The 17,019-nt window shown below is 41.1% G+C and overlaps 1 protein-coding gene across 2 annotated transcripts in view; it reads left to right on the top strand.

The window, feature by feature from the left end:
* pawr (PRKC, apoptosis, WT1, regulator) overlaps positions 1 to 17,019 on the top strand; it is a 76,136-nt gene that overhangs the window by 33,383 nt on the left and 25,734 nt on the right. For both annotated transcript variants that reach the window (XM_008276469.1, XM_008276468.1), the window contains exon 3: positions 13,401 to 13,526. In XM_008276469.1, the coding sequence (XP_008274691.1) occupies positions 13,401 to 13,526 (126 nt within the window). The remainder of the gene's footprint in view (positions 1 to 13,400; positions 13,527 to 17,019) is intronic.

The raw sequence follows: 17,019 nt of genomic DNA, 5'->3' as shown, positions 1-17,019 counted from the left end.
ATGGATATTTTATATTTATAAGTCATTAATAAAATGACTCTGTTGTCTCTGTACAGATCATCATTTTGGTCCTGCTGCTGTCCCATGGTGCATGTATGTAGTAAGTTCAGAGGACAGACTCCTACAAACAGATGGAAGCCACAAACTAAACTTCAACCCCCTTAAATGTTTTGCAAAAACTTCGGTTACAATCATTATTGATGAGTCTCATCAATGTGACCTCTTAAACTCTGTCATCATGGCAGTAAAGTTTTATATTAATGGACATATCAGTTTACAACACAAGAGAAAGGTGTTCTGGGGATTTTGGCAGCAAAATGTGTCTTTTGCGTCACTCTGGGATCTTTTTGGACCAGTGCTGGTGCTGAAATCTGGAACGAGGCCTTCTAATATTGATTTACACAACTCTAAGTATGTTGCTTGTGCGTGCCTTTCTGTCGGTGAAACAGCTTGCAGTTCAGACTGGTGCCACGTTGGAAGTGATGTGGAAATCTTACCAAGGTCTGACGTACAAAATCACTGTTGCGACTTTTGTGGAAAAGTGATCATTTAGACATGAAGATGACACATTTAGATGTCACAGTACTGAAAAGGAGTTCATGTCCAAAAGGGGCTTTTGGGGAAGATGAACTGCACAGAGATGCTTTTAATTCTGTGCTTTCCACTCGAATAAGTTGATTTTGCAATGAACTGTTAGCTGGCTAGCAAACATAGAACTTCTCTTCAACTTATTACAAACAAAACCTCACAGTTGAACTGAAGGCCATTTGTTTCTTGATAACCAAAACAAGTAATTTTACAGGGTTTTATCATATGTGGGGGGTAGCTGTAAAGTTGAAAATGGACTGAAAAGGTCAACAAACAAAATTGCAAATATCATCTATGATAAAAACCCGACTACGACATCAACACACCTGCAGACGCACACTGACCATTCAGCCACAGCAGTGTTTTTCAGCACAGGTTTTGATCTTTCTCCTGTGAGACTCCTTGATGGCAGCAGCTGTGTTTGCCAGGAGATGTGACACAACCACAAAACCTTTTATTACCAGGTGTGTTGTTCAGGTGTTGGTCGGGAAACAGGATGGTTAAGCACTGCCATCAGGTGCCCTCAGGCTGCTACTGCTCTCCAGCTGCCCAACTCGACAAACTTGCACACAAACAAACACATAGACGCACAAACTGAGGGCAAGGCTGACTCACTACTTCTTGTTTTCCCCATAATCTTCATAATTCGTCACTCAGTAGGTTAATGACATCTCAGTCATAGTGCTATATACTGTGCAGACACGACTTCATTATTCTGCACAGACATGTTGGGGCTTAGCATTTTGGCTGCTCACAGATCTGAGGTTGTCTATATTTGATCACTTCTTGTTGTTATTTTCATCAAGCTCTCATTTGTGATAGTATTGATCATCTTTGGGCAAAAATTAAGGAAAATATACACTTTTTCTTGTTAGTCCTGCCACCCTGCATGAAATTATTTTTTTCTTGTGTACCCTTCAAAACGTTGTTGGAGTCCACAAATCCACTCAGATTTGTCAAACTATTGTGTCTGCTTTAGCTGCACTGGACACAAGCTATAAACCTATACAAAGGAATAGAAACAGAAACCAGCACTATACAGTTGCATAATGCTGAAATTTGAAAACAGTCTTCTCGTGTCAAACTCTACGTCCACATCGAACAGTGAAGTTTAAACATCACAGGAACGTAGCACAGGCTTGAGGCATATTTACCAGGTCTTCTAATCCGATCAAAACTTCCCAAACAAGAGAGTGTTTCTTAAAAAAAAACCATCTACAGCAGGATACAACATCTTTGCTTTGGCGTGCAAATGCAAGAAATCAGGAAGGAATTATCCCGCCTGTTGTAACAGACCCTATTCAGACATAAACATGCAATGGTGCACCCTAAATGTACCTGTCTGGAATCAGTCGAATGCTGTTGGTTTTGTTTTACTGTATTTGTGATGGTGTTTATAGTGTTTGACAGGGAGAGAGCAAACACTTGGAATTGTCTGAACTTACATATGATGGCGTGTGCTCGGTCATTGTTGGTAACAGTGCTTTGAATATTTGATTATGGGGCGTAATTACACAAGACAAATAACATTAAAGGTTAAAAAGCAAACACTCACGTTGTGCAGGAAACTTGGGAGACCTGTTCTGAAGTCTGAACATGGCTGTGGATTGTGTAGTTTAATAGTGTATAAGATGCTTGTACACAATGTGCTGTTGGGTGACATTGTGGGTTAGAGGACGTTTTGCAGGAGTGTCATCAAGCAGTCTGACAAAGTGTGAAGGCCAGTTGCACTGTGGTTGCTGCTGCCACTTTTGTAGCTTCCTGGATGCAGTGGGCCTGGCTTAACTCCTGCCCAGCATGTCTGTGGTTCTTTTGATAGGTCTATGAAACCTGAATAGTCCCAGAGTTGTTAGAGCTCTGAATGAGCGTGAGCCCTGGGCCAAGAAAACCTGGCGTCAGCAGCCAAGAAACACGTTGGCCCAGCAGAAAGGCATCAAGGACTGAATGGCAGTTGGCTCCCTGATCGCTTCGCTCTCATTAGATAAACCCAGTCAACAGAGAGGCAGGACAGATTTCTACTCCTCAAGTGTCAGAGCTCCACATCGGCCCAGGACGTCTCTGTGTGAGGTGTCCATCGTGAGAAGGGTCTGCTGACACAATACCTCTCTGTGTACAAGCTGTGCTCGTTTCTCTTCTGCCAAGAGGACGAGCTTAGTCCATGCCAGAATGCAAGGTAGAACAGGGCCAACACACACTCAGGAGGCTTTGTAGGTAAAATAGAAGAATGGCCCAGGATACCAGATGTTAAACAACCCATTTGGCATCGAGCTGCAGGCCAAGGCAGTGATCAGTTGTGCGTGTGAGGAGATACCAGACATTCCTCGGAAGAAGTTTGTGGAGAAGTGGAGGCCGTCAGCCACAGCTCTGGGTCAGAGGTCACATTGTAGTCTAATGATAAAATGCTCAGGAGATAAGCCATTATTAACTCTAAGCTCGTACAATATATCCTTCTTATCTATCTCCAGCACAAGGCAAACATGCTTATGTCAGATACACAGTTTATGTCCTCTGTAGCTGTTCATGGAGAGTTTAAAGTGATGACAAAAGCTCTCCATTATCAGTTTTCACTTCTTTTTTTTTTTGGATGCATATTTTCAAAGGAACATTTGAGTTTAGATTGACTTTCCTCCTGATTTTATGTTCCACTTGAATACCACAATATTTTGACAGTAGAAAATTGGCCATCAGCTGTTAAGAGGTTTCTCAGCAAACTGTTAACTGAACAAACCCCATCTGCTCACTGTGAGATACAGCTTAAATCTCTGGAAAACAGCAAGGTTGTTTTTCAGTGTAAACCTCCACTTTATAATAGATCCATCATTCCATCCACAAAAATTGATCATTTCTAATATAGAAAGAAGCAAAATACATACACAAACTTCTACCTTGATTTTAACTCAGCAGTCGGGAAACATCAAGCTGCTGAACGCTGTCTCAGTGCCCTTTTGTCCTCTGGCTCCTTTACTCTGCCTTTGTATGATTTTTAGTGGCTTGTGTGGTTTCCTAAATCCTGCTTTTATTTGAATAAGATAGAAAACATCAGGATAACTCAGCGGGTTTGTTCTTCCACGAGTTCTGTTAAAAACACATGTACATTAAAAGTGCTGGAACAGTGCTGTTGTGCTGCAGCTTGGTAGAACCGTTGGGTTCATGCTTCTTACCGTGCTGTGCAAAAGAAACATCAGGGCAGGAAGGAAGAAGTGCGCATGCCAGCACTGGGGTGAAAACAAGATTAGGGTTTAGACAAAACACAGGACCACTTCCCCCTGCGGCCTCAGCACGGCACACAGAAGGCACCCCGTTATTACCGCTGGCTTGCAGGAACAGGATTCATTACTGGGAAGCGGGACTCAGGAGAGGCCGCCGGGATAAACGCTCTAGCAGCCGTCACCGCCAGCCTGCCCCCGCCATCTCCCTCTGGCTTGAGTTACAGCCATCCTGGTCTGTGGTCGGGACATACAGATGTTTAAACTATCTTACCTCGCTCGAGAAAGAGACAGCAGTTATTACTCAATGTCATGTAATAGGAGGATGAGTGTCTGTATGGGCTGTCAGGATGGCTGAACATTTGTTACCCTGCAGATAACTACCATATCCATCACTGTTCTCCCTCATATAATTTTATATTCACTAACCAGCGTATATAACTTCTTAAGCTGCTCATCTTCCTACTAAATGCCCTCTTTCCTCTAAATATTGATAGTGCTTTAATGTTTTTTTTTGTTTGTTTTTTTTTTTGCAAATTGTGGTTTGATTTGTATCATTTAGATTTATGGTGAGCGAGTTTTAAATATTGACAAATTTCATTCATTGCAGTACAGTGTGATATTAAAAACTTCTAATTGAATTATGTAATGTATCACAATGAATATATTATCTGCAGTCTTGGTAATGTAGTTTTAAGTGCTGATCATTTTAAAAGACAGCAGTGGTTTACCTCATGATGGTTTGCCTAAAAATAATGTAGCTAGACGGTTATTTTGATGGATTACACAACTCAAGATTCAGCTGCCATCTAATAGATTTTCATACTGCACAAAATCGAAACCAGTGGACGACTGGAAAGGTTTGTGTCCAGATTTCTAAAATGTAGCATAGCACTGCAGCTTACAGCTCTAATGTGACGTGTATGTGTAGATGATGTGCCAAGCATGTATAAGCTCTGGCATGGGGCTATAAGTTAATAATGATATGATACATGGCATATCAATATTCAAGTATGTGTTTGTTGGAACAAAAACATGAGCCACAACTGAATCTGGCAGAAAGTAATTTTAACTACAGGACACATTTAAATGCAGGTCAGTGCTGTTAATGAGGCAAAGGCTTGAGAAAATACACAAAAAAGATAAAGACTTCCTATACAGCAGGGCAGGCCTGCTCTCTATTGTGGGATGTCGATGTTCATACCTGCTGAAGCAAAGTAAAAAGCACATAAAACAGGTATTGGTGAGGGTTTATGAAACATAAAGAAAACGTGTTTGACACTCCAACACTTTTAAATAAACTGTATTTAGAGCTTTTGTATGTTTTTACCTCAGTAAAGTATTATGGATGCACAAGTAAGATTTACATACATGCAGCCCTTGATAGCATGTTTACCTCATTCAGACAGTAATAGAGGTGAGGATTTGGCATTTTCTATGCAGTTGCATAAAGCTAATCAGTCAATTTAACCACAAGCTAAATATTTACAAGGAATCCAGGGAAAATCCGTGTAATTACACAATTTTCCGAGATCCTGAATAATTTCATGGCATTAACATAATCAGGTAATGTCATCCATTAGCTATGTTTTATAGTTTCACACTGGCTTTCATGTAAGTTCTTTTTTTTATCCTTTTGTTTTTCTGTTTGACTCACGACGTGTCACTTACCTGCAACTCTTAATTTCAACTGCCTTTTGATTTGAACACTTTCAATAAACATTTTAGAACTCATCCACAGCTGGATTCTGATTTGATTTGATAATAATTGTTTTGCACCAGAGGTTGACAGGCAAAATACGTCTGTTTTTCAGACTGATACAGTGAGTCATTGGATTGATACTCAGCTGGGTAGAGCTACTGCAGTACCAGCGGTGTTGATAAAACCTTGGTAAACGAGCGTTACTTTTAAGCCTGTCGGTTTGTGCATGCAGAGGGGTCACATTCGCAACACTGCTATGGTCTGCTGAGGGTCAGAGTTACAGCGTGGGACTGCGGTAATCCTGTTTAAAGCAGGGAAGAGGGTTATTTGAGGTCTTCTTCGTGTACACTTCTTTGTGTAATCCACATTCAAGAGCTGTCTTATTATTATTCATATAGCTTCTTGAAAGCATTGTAAGAATAAGTGATATTCTACCCATGTAGAAAAAATATACAGCACACATCTTGTACGTGTAGCAACGCTGTCTCCCAAAATGTAGGTTCCTATACAACTAAACTGCATTCTCAGTCATATTTTAAAGAAATATATGTACCTCTGTGATGTAATAGAAAAGGCTTTTAGTTTAACGGAGCCACAACGTCCACACAAAGAGGTACGAGGGGAGGATGCAGGCGTAAGTCAGACACAGGACTTTCACCCAGGAGAGTTCACATCCTGTCTCTGACCATTATCATTAAACTCAAGTTCTGTTTTCACTCAGTGTTTACTTTCAGTTTTGACTTGCAGTTAGGTTTAGGCAGCAAAACAACATGGGCAGGTTTGGAGAGATGTAACACTGTGATTGACACTTTCACAATGATAGCTACATGTTAGAGGCTGGGTAAAGTTTAGGCAACACAATTACCTGGTTACGTTTTGGAAAATATCCCAGTTTGGGTTAAAGTACAACCTTTCACAACATGGTTTGAGCCTCTCCTCCATTATCTGGGTCCAACCTCATCTAATATATAATTGGTTGGCTAAAAAACATAACCATTAAAGTGTTAAAATAAGTGACAGGTATTTTGATTTGAAATGTATTTTTGATATATTCTAAACAAACGTAATCTGGCAGGAAATATGTTTTTCCCAAAATCTAAGTGAGCATGCAGATTAGTTGTATAACAACATAATTTGTGGGAGACTAAACTGGCTTCAGAGACAATGTGGAGACCGCAGGAACTTTAAATGGTCAGTTCTGGCTGCTTTTCTTTTTAAACTTCTCTTTTTTTGAGTGTGCGCCAGTTCAGATTTTTACATGGCCGCTTTAGTGCGAGTGCCTGATGATCGGGCTGATTTGGTGCTCCTCCAGCCGGCATGGGCAGCTACTGCGCTAAACATTGTGGTTGAAAGTAGTACTTTTTCTTCGTCAGTGGCTCAGTTAGTCTCTCCCTGCCTGGCGACTAATTTATACATTGGTGCTACCATCCGCGAAAGTTAGTGCTACCAGCAGAAAAGATAGTGTGAGCCCTAAAAATCACAAAGTTAAAGGCTGTGTGTAGTCTGTCATAGCTTCACATTACAAAACACATGATAGAATTTACATGCATTTGCTTTGGAGAATATGATTAAAGCACATTGCAATTTGATGTCTGATGCACCCATCTACAGTGGTGTTGTGTTGGCGATATCAACAGGTGAAAATCTAAACAATAGGCATCTATTGCAGGACCACCATTTATCAACTATAAACACGTTTTAGAGCCGAACAGATACCAGGTTTATAAGGCCAATAACAGTGTCAGTGCTTGAGAATAATAAAAATGTGAACCAGACTGTGCAACACAGTGCTGCAGGACCTGACATTTTATACTTGATTTGAGACCAAGTTAAATAAACCAGCAAATGTTGGCAATTAAACATTTATTTCAGTGGTGCAGCTTCTTTTTCTTTTTTTTTTTTTTGCATATCTGCCAGCATACATGCAGGCACCAATGTCTGTGCAGCAGTCCAATATTCTCTGTCCTGGACCAGATCGAGTGTCAGACTTCTTGCCGTGTCCCACATCACTGAGCAGAGGGCAGAGTGGGGGCCGTGTGGTCGTCTGTGGAGGTCTGCGGTGTTGGAGTGTAAAGCCCCATACAGAGTGACCCCCCCGAAGCTGCAAATACCCCCTCTGTCCTTTCAACCCTGCAACGCCACACATAAACACACCCACAGTTGGATTCTTTACAAGCCCAGTTGAAACCGCTGCTCCGTTCCAACCTACTGTGGAGGTTATAGACCAGAGAACAAGTTTGGCAAACTTAAAAGCGCACAGGGAGCCGTTTCCCACAGATGTATTAAAGCTCTTGCAGACAGTCAACGATCTCTGCCCGACTCTGCTGAACCCAACTGGCCTGCCCTCAGGCGTTCAGCTCAGTCTGACACATCCAGAGGAATGCTGATGCTGCTCTCCGGGTCAGCAATCACAGTCATACCCCATTTGTTTGTTTGCCAAAACCTTTTTTCTATTTCTTCTTTTTTTTTTCTTTTGCTGTACCCCCTGTGTACAAGGAGCTCATTTTGAGGTCTTGCTAAGTGCTGATTAAAATATTATAGTCTCGGTTGGAGTGAAAATGAAGGTCAAACAGACTTCAAGTTCAAAGCAAGAAAAGTGAAAGGATTTTACTTGATAAACAGACCATTTTAAAGAAAGCATCCTGGGGCGTTGAGGCCAGAACAAGCTTTGATTCTTGAGAATATCTTGAACGCTGTTTGACTCGACCCTGTCCCCAAACAACCCTGTCACAAGAAACCCTGTTGTGCAATTTTAGGACTCGAATCAAACGAAAAGGCATCAGATTTTGGAGAGGATGATTGTAACTAGACTGGGTTTGCCAATAGAGATGGCTCTCTCATGAAGAGATGGGAAATCTTTAAGATGTAAAGCAGTTTTTGCAGAGAAAGGGTTTTTTAAAACTTGTTTTTAATTCCTTGTATGTTTTCTTCCTTTTGTTACTCTTTTTCCCGTCTATGAATGTTTGTTAGGTGTTAATCTGTGTCACATCATTTTGCTGCCATTTTGGTCCCATGCTGGTTAAATAACGTTCAAGCAAAAGTTTTTTTGAGAAAAAGAGACACACACTCCCTTGTTTCATGCTAAATTAAGTGAGAGCAGGTATTGAGCACCTTCCACGTCTAAACCTTTTGCTCAGACACTCTAGTCACGCTTGATGATTTTTTGATTAAAGAATATCTTTGGTTAGAGGCCACAGTAGGTGACAGAAAACATGCTGTCATTAGAAGATTAAATGTAATAATTTCACCACAGATCAGCGACGACCCAGTCACATCTTTTTGAGGCTGTCAAATGATGTCTCACTCTTGCTCGGAGTTGCCAAACCTCCGCTGGACCAAACACTGACCTTGGCAGTCAGTGGTGTCACATTAATCAGCCAGCAGCTCCAGGGTGGATGTCCTCACTTTGATCTCTGCCATACCTGAGCGCAGCGCTGTGTCCGTCTGCACTGTTACCTGAGCTGACTGGCATTCTTGATTAAAAGACAGTGGGCATCAGTGTAGCAGTGCACCTCTTCTCTAATAGATCATGGTAATGAAGTCACTGTGCTGTGGCGGGTGGCAGGTGATTAATACACACAAGTCATTAAGTCTGCTGTATAAGAGTGTGCCTCTGGTGGTGGTGGCCTTTGCTTGTTTAGAGATAAATCTGAGGACTAAGTGGACGGGGCACTGGCAGGGTGACAAAACAGCATGTATGTTCATGTTGGGTGTTCTGAGAACAGCAGGAAGATTGTTGGATTATATAAACATTTAACCACTTGTGCAACCGGTAAACAGTCGGTGGCTGGACTACACAATACGGCAGTCCAGTATTATTGTTCAGAGTGTTTTAGTCATGTCGTCATTATGTGAAATCATTATACAAATGTCATATATCTGAATTGGATTTTTGAAACATGAAAACGAAATGACTTTTATTCACACATTAAAAATTATAATAATATGAAGGTTTGATGATACATAGTGCAGTTTGTTTTTGTCTGAATGTCATCTAGCCATATGAGCAGAGTAAAGGAGGACACTTTGATGACTTAATCAGGAATTATATGTGTTACTGTCTATGTTACCACACGACTGTAGCATTGTTAATTATTGCTAGTTTGAAAATCAGTGCTAATTATACTGTATATGTTTGTGTTGGTGCTGCCGTGGTTGCCATGGGTGCCACTGGAGCTATAACTACCTCTGTTGTGTCGGTGCTGCTGTGCAGTTTTCTGTAGAGACTTGAAATCCTTTTAAAAGCTTTTTTTGTATGAAGCCATTGTCTTTAAGAGGGTGTGCAGTAATGGGCACAGCATGTTTCACACTGAGAGTTTTTATTTATTTGCACAGAATTTAAACAATGGATTTTAAAAATAGCATGCAGGAGGGTAAAACATTAAGAGGATTGTAAATTACCACTACTCTAACTAGTTTAATTGACTTTATTTGCCTTGTGAATGCTTATTTTATGTTAGTACAAATAATATTAATACCATATAAGACTATAGTTAAAAAACATGCTTTAAATTTGCTTATTTCTTTGTATATCTTTGGTAAATATTCATATAAACAGCTTGAAAGTAGACTCTCAGTCTTTGGCAGCCCATCACCTCTTATCTGTTGCGCCATCAAACAGCATCATTTTGACAGTCATTTTAAAAGGAAAATACCAACGCAGGGACATAAAGCACTTGGCCTGCTGTGCTGCAGACAAACACAGAGATACATTCACATTCTTGCAGTCAGAGATGAAGCTTTAGAATAGATGACTGATCATTTTCCTCCCCAAGGAGAGAGTTTCCAACCACAACAGACATTCTAATAGACCATGAAGCTCAGCTCCAGATGTAGCTTCTCTCATTCTTCATGTGCAGAGTGATGGACATGGCTGTTGAGGCTGGAGCAGGCCAGGATACGTGCTTTACTTACGTAAACACTCTCGTGAGGCCCTGACACTTCGTCCTGTTGTAAACAGGAAGCAGAGACGATTCTGGAGATCTGGCCTCTTCTTTTTTAGTTGCACTCAAGTCTTTACTGTCTTTGGCTTGGCTTGTATCATCATCATAAGAAATAATGTTGGTATAGTTATGTGCATTGACTTTTGTCTGCATTTTACTGCATTAACAGAATTTTGCTCAGTGGGAGACAGTTATTATAGATGGATAAGATTTTACACAATTCCCCAGGGTTGATAGTCACTGTGCACGTTGTAGTGTTGTACAAAAAGTACTTCACATGTTATCAGTCACATCTGGGCTGCATGCACACAACTTTCCAAAAACCGATTAAGATTTAGAGACTTTTAAAATGACCATTTTGGGGAAAAGGCTCCATATGTTAGAACTCATCTTCTGTATATTTTCTCATTTTCAGTTTAAAACACAATCCAAAATCTTTCATCATGCAAAAGTATTAAATATACACCACCAGATAACATCATTTGTTTCAATAAAACAATGTCAAGTATCCATTCAAGATGTGTAAATACGTAAGGCTAATATTAACTACTATATACAATGAGCTGTACTTACATTTACAAACTTTAGGAAAAGATCTATAAAGGGTGCCAAAACTTAAACTTCAACAGTGATACCAGAGAATGTTGCTCTGTGCCTTTGACTCTATTTGGGCGTAACAAATTGTACAAATTTCACTAACTCTTAGCTTTGAACCCTTTCTAATGCTGAAAGGTGAATATTTTGCTCAAAGCATTCAAAGTCAAAGAATTGCACAGTCATCCTTCAGCACCTTATTTCAGCTGGCCAGAAAAATACACACATTTTGATGATGTCAGGAGCAAAAACATCCCTTATATGGTTGCACACAGATCCCGTTTCCCTTTATTTGGAAAAGCAGAAAATGCAGAGCAATTTGGAATACTAGGGTGCAAAACGGGCTGCAGCTCTATCCAAAATAAACTTTGAGATTCCCAATTCCAGTTTTCGGGCACGTTTGTGCATAGCAGAGTGGTTAGTCACTGCGCAATTCACTGTGTGTTGACACAGACAGACTCCTGTTTAATGTCATTTTTCTAACCCCTAAATGTTGTATTTCCCACATATTGTTAGTTCCTAATCCCAAAATGATGCCCTTTAGTTAGGAGCTATAAATTGCTGTAGAAAAACATTTCACGTGTAGGCTTGTGTGCATAGTGATGGATAAGTACAAGATAGTTGATAAATGCAAACCAATGCAGGAACAACACACTCCGAAAATCAAAACCTCTGACTTAAATAAGAAAGTTTTTCTTGGCAGGGCTTGTTCACTGCTGTACTTGCATGTGAGCGATGAAGAGAGGACCGGTGAGTTACATCAGGAGGCGATGGAGAGAGCTATTAAGTACTGAGTAAGAGTCAAAGAGAAAAGGAGCTGGCATTTTCCCCAAGGACAGCTGATAAACCGTTTGGCAGGAAAGGCCTTGCAAATGACTGCATTCCAAGTTAACCTTGTAAGGCTATTTTTACCACTGAAGGGACTGTTGAGCGGGCATCTTTTGTTCGCCCTACAGTGTGAAACAGGAAAGACTGGTTTGCATTGTGCCCCTCTGGGAGTTTGGCCCCCGATCTCTGTCTCTCATCAGGATCCAACCGTCCATCCATCCTAATGTCAAGCTCTGTTTATGCAATGCATCTTCACCACTCCCGACAGATGAACCCGCTAACTCTGTGGCACTGTTCAGTGTAAAGTAATGCAAATAGGAAGCTGACACTGTGCACATATTTCAAGATAAAGCAAAGACTCCAGATTAGGAAGAGTAAAGTTGGAGGTTTTCCCAGCCAATATGCATGGTCTCTGCCTAAATAATGAAAGCTAACTCCCTTCTTCTTTGTCAAAGGGATGTTTGCTCCCAGCATGTTTATACATGTCTTTTATTGTGTTTTCAAGGGACATTCCGCTGGTCAAAAATCCCCCTCTGACTGTCCCCAGGAGGTGAAAGGCCCTTATGCAGACTGTTTTCCTGTTGCCTTCCTAGAGTCCATCTGGTGTCGGGCTAGTGTTTGTGCTGCAGCTCCTCAGGGATTCCTGGAAGTGAATGTGATCATGTCTTAAGAGGATTAAGAGGAGACCCTGGTTGTGTTGAGGCACAGGGTCAATATCGCTGTCAGTGTGGGAATGACCTCATCTGTCATCGTGTATCTATCAGTGCGTTTACAATCGCTGAAGTGATAAAAATTACCGTTGGCTTTCTGCAGGGACTTTGTTGTTTAAAACCAAAAACTTTAGATCAGAGAAAAGAATCTGTGATTTTGAAAATAAGATTTCTGTTGGGAAAAACGATTTTCTTGGCCAAGTTTAAAGGGTAACCAACCAGCTGCGTCTATCCACAGTTATTTAAGGTCAGAAAAAACCTGACACTAAAACTAAAATAGCAGGTTTAGATAAGTTTTCTTGGCCTGGGACAACTATGTCTTCACCAAAGGGCCTGGTCAGTCAGATGCTTGGATGAAAAAGTATATTAAATATCTTGAAATGGGCTAACAATTAAGGGTCCTGGGTTAACAATTATAGCTTTGCTGGTGAAGAAGTTGGCTTATCGATAAGCTACCTAAATGTGGGTTTTACAGTAACTTGAGGCCTGTTTTTGAGCACAGAAAATTGTGGCTGCACAAGTAATTCCTGACAAATTTGCCAGTCCTGTAGCAGTCCTGTACAGCATCTGTTGTGAAGAGTGAAATATATCAAAATTAGGGACAAGAAAATTTTTGTAGATGGAAGCCACTGCTTGAAGGTTGTACATTTGTAAATTTAAACCCAGCTTATTTCTATGTGTTCTCTAATTTCCTGCCTTGACCTGATTCCTCCCTTTGACTCTTGTGTCTTGTGTTCATATAGAACTATTCACTGTCTGTCTACCCACTGCTAACCAAATATGTCTTTTTTCTCTTTTCCTTATTTCATCTCTCAATATCTCCTCTCAGAGCCTGGATGAGCTGGATGATGATGACGCAGGGGAGAAGGACAGGAGGGAGGAAGAGGAGCTGGTCCAGGCCAACACTTTCCAGAATGAGGCCATGACAGCCGACCCCGCCACCGGCTACTTACTGGTAAGAAGCAGTATGACAAGAAGACGAAGGAGAAAGCCGCACACTCAGATGGAATCTTTTTTTTTTTTTTTTTTTGTATTCCGTTTTACGAATCTCACGACGTCCATAGAGTAAAGCCTGTGTTTTCCGGCTTGTTATGTCTGTTGTATAGATTGTTACATCGGTGCTGCCAAACAGAGGCACTGTTGCTCAGGGAGACACCAGCAGAGCTCAGGAGCTCAGTTTTGTGAAAAGCTGCAGTGATGCAAAACCAAAAGGTGTCTCGGTATTTCATCATCACTGAGAAATCAGGTTAAAAGCAAAAAGAAACACCCTAAAATGCTGTTAAAGCTACTTGGAGACAGACTTCTTTACAAGTCTGGAGTGTTTAGCCTTTGGTATTTTGGGGGGCTTTTTTTTTTTTTTCTTTTCGCTTCAGCTGGTGAAACACAGACAGTCTGACAAAACACTGAAATATTTCCAGAACAGTAGTGCTTGCTTTAATAATTGATAAATCTCTGGGTTTGTGATTGTTGGTCAAACAGGAGAAGCAATTTATAGGTGTCAACTTGTGAGGAGTATTTTTAACCATTTGAGGCTGATTTAAAAACTATCCATCCGTCCATTATCTATACACCACTTAATCTTCACTGGGGTCGCAGGGGGGCTGGAGTCTATCCCAGCTGACTTAGGGTGAAGGCAGAGGACACCCTGGACAGGTCACCAGTCTATCACAGGGCTACACTTAGAGACAGACAACCAAGCACACTCACATTCACACCTACGGACAATTTAGAATCACCAATCACCTCAGCATGTTTTTGGACTGTGGGAGGAACCCAGAGAGAACCCACGCTGCACGGGGAGAACATGCAAACTCCACACAGAAAGATCCCGGGTGTCCTCACCGGAACCGGCGACCTTCTTGCTGTGAGGCAAAATGCTACCAACTGCGTCACCTTGCAGTCTGATTTAAAAGCTAATAAAAATATATATTCTAATGATTAGCTGTAGTTCCAACATGAGCAGAAGTAACTACTTAGTGTAGCTGTGTGAAGGCCAGGCCAACAACGTAAAGAGCCACATTCATCAAACTTCATTTGGAGGCCAGTGTTCGCATCTGTTCTGCGTTCAAGTTGTCTGATTTTACGAGGCAGAATCAGATACTGTTGATGTTTACAGAATGAATCTTTTAATCTTGGCAGGTAATATTGTGTTTATGTAATTGAAATGAACTCTTGCAGAGACAGTCTGCTCTTCCTCTGAATAAGTCAAGGAGGTGCTCCATGAAACGAGGACAGAAACGAATTGGTATAAACGAAACACAAATAGAAATGACATGCTAGTAATTTGAGTCTTTTATTTTTGACAAGAACAGTAGTTTATATTCTGTGCTGTGTGTGTAATTTCGAAACTCGCTTCAGATGCTCACATGGTGATTTTTAATACGAAATTGAGCGCAGAGAGGATATGAAAAGCGTCCTGCTGGGTAACAATAGCTGTAACATCCTATCTGTTTTTGTGTTTCTGTAAAAAATCGTCTGACTGACATGAAAATTGCCATTTAAAAGAAATAAACAAAAATATCAAATGGCTCTGCTGCTGTGTGACAACTCTTGTGGATGTAGCTTGGAGTTGTGTTCCAGATGGATAGGCTGTTATGCATCAGCAGGCTTATTTTGTTTTGGGCTGGAGCTGTCTAAGGCTGTTTACGCGAAGCAAAGGCTTGTGTATGAAATATGTACACAAACACCACACTAACAGGAAGATTGTGACAGCACCTGCTGAGACGTGGCCTCGATTGGGGGAGGGGAAGGGGAGGGGAGCTACGGATTCGACTATTTACATAAAGTAGTCTACATGTAAACAAACAGAAAGCAGTTCAGTAAAATTGTCTTTCTGATGCTTTGCCACACATCTGGTTTTGTGAGGAGACCCTCAGTCCATCGTCATCTGAAACAGAATATGTTTCATGATGCCCACTGAATCTAATTTTCCCACCTTTATGTTGGCTATAATGCAGACCAGATGTGGCTATGCAGAAAGTAACCATTAGATGTCTCACTGACACTCATATTAAGCTGATGTCTTTCTTCTGCTGGGGGTTCTGTGCCAGCTTGCTCATAAGACAGCAGACCGGGAGAAATAAAAAAGCAGGGGGGATACAATTCGGTTAGTGGATTTACTGCAGAGCTGTCAGTAAGACATCTGTAAAGACAGAGCATCTCAAAAATGTGCCGTTCCTCTCGGGGCCCATTTATCAAGGGGGGAGACAAGCAATTGCCATGTCAGGCCCATTATGATATACAACATCGAGCCAGACCTCTTAGCCGGTATCAAGATATCTGCACAAAAAGTTTTGAAAAGAAGCTCAACTTCTGTTCAGAGCTATGTGACTGTTAGCTGTCTCCTGAAGTCCTGGAGCATTTTCCAACCAAAACAGGCCGTAACTCTTCTGTGTTAGCTGCTGAAGACATAATGGAAACTCCAACAAGAATCATGGAGTATGAAATATTTTATCAGATGTTTCAAATTCTGTAATGACATCTTTTTTCCACTTCGTTCTGAGGCGCCCAAGATACATTTAAATTAGTTTGATATGCGTTCTCTGTGTGTGTACTAGAGCGTGGGCACAAGCTGTTCTTCTCCATGTGGCAGAACACATGTATCTGATATGTGTAGGCTCTGTGATATCCAGAGAGGCCCTCTGCAGGCATGTGGTCCTGGTTATTAGGACTTACCTCCCTCTGGTATGCAAGTCCTACAAGGAAACCTGTTCCAGTGATCCAGCAGACAGAACCATATGGAACATTCCTCAGGATCATCTGCTTTTCATGTGGCGCCAGGTCCACAGCAGACCGGTTCAGGTCTCTTTCTGTCTCTCTCTCTCTCACCTGGAGAAGACATACTGGTAGCATTCTCCATCCAGCACTTTTTAACAAGCCTCATTTGCATTTTTAATTAGCACCTTTCATTCCTAAAACGATGCTGATGTAGAGCATCTTGCCTGAACAGCAGGGAAATGTTCACTAAACGTCACATGGCATTTCCAACAGGAGCAGCAGAACGTGTGCTAGCAGTAAACTGCTTTTCATTTTGTTTCCTGAAACAGTTTATCCGATTCACGTGTTGATTTTGAGATTTTAAGGATTATAGATATATGATAAATATAAGCCACATCAGTATTTATCTTTGACTGCATAATTGAGCTTTAAATATGAACACTTAAATGTAAGTATAAGAGCTAGGATGCAATAACAGATTAAGCATCCTTGATTTTATTTTCTAATACAGGCATTGCTTCTGTGAACAAATGGGTCACCTAATAGTCTTGTTTGACTAACACACATGCAGTAGCTGCAAAAAGGGCAAGAGGTTAGGACGCCGTTCTGCAGCTGTTTACAGTGCAGTTTGTAGGTTAGTCTTGTTTTCCTCTTTAGCCTTCGATTTATGTTTCAGGTTGGCATTTTGACATCGATTTCTTCAGATGGCATCAGAGACTGTCAGAGCTAGG

This window comes from Stegastes partitus, unplaced genomic scaffold (assembly GCF_000690725.1).
Source record: "Stegastes partitus isolate 25-593 unplaced genomic scaffold, Stegastes_partitus-1.0.2 Scaffold74, whole genome shotgun sequence".
NCBI lineage: Eukaryota > Metazoa > Chordata > Actinopteri > Pomacentridae > Stegastes > Stegastes partitus.
This window is presented reverse-complemented; position numbering and strand designations above follow the sequence as displayed.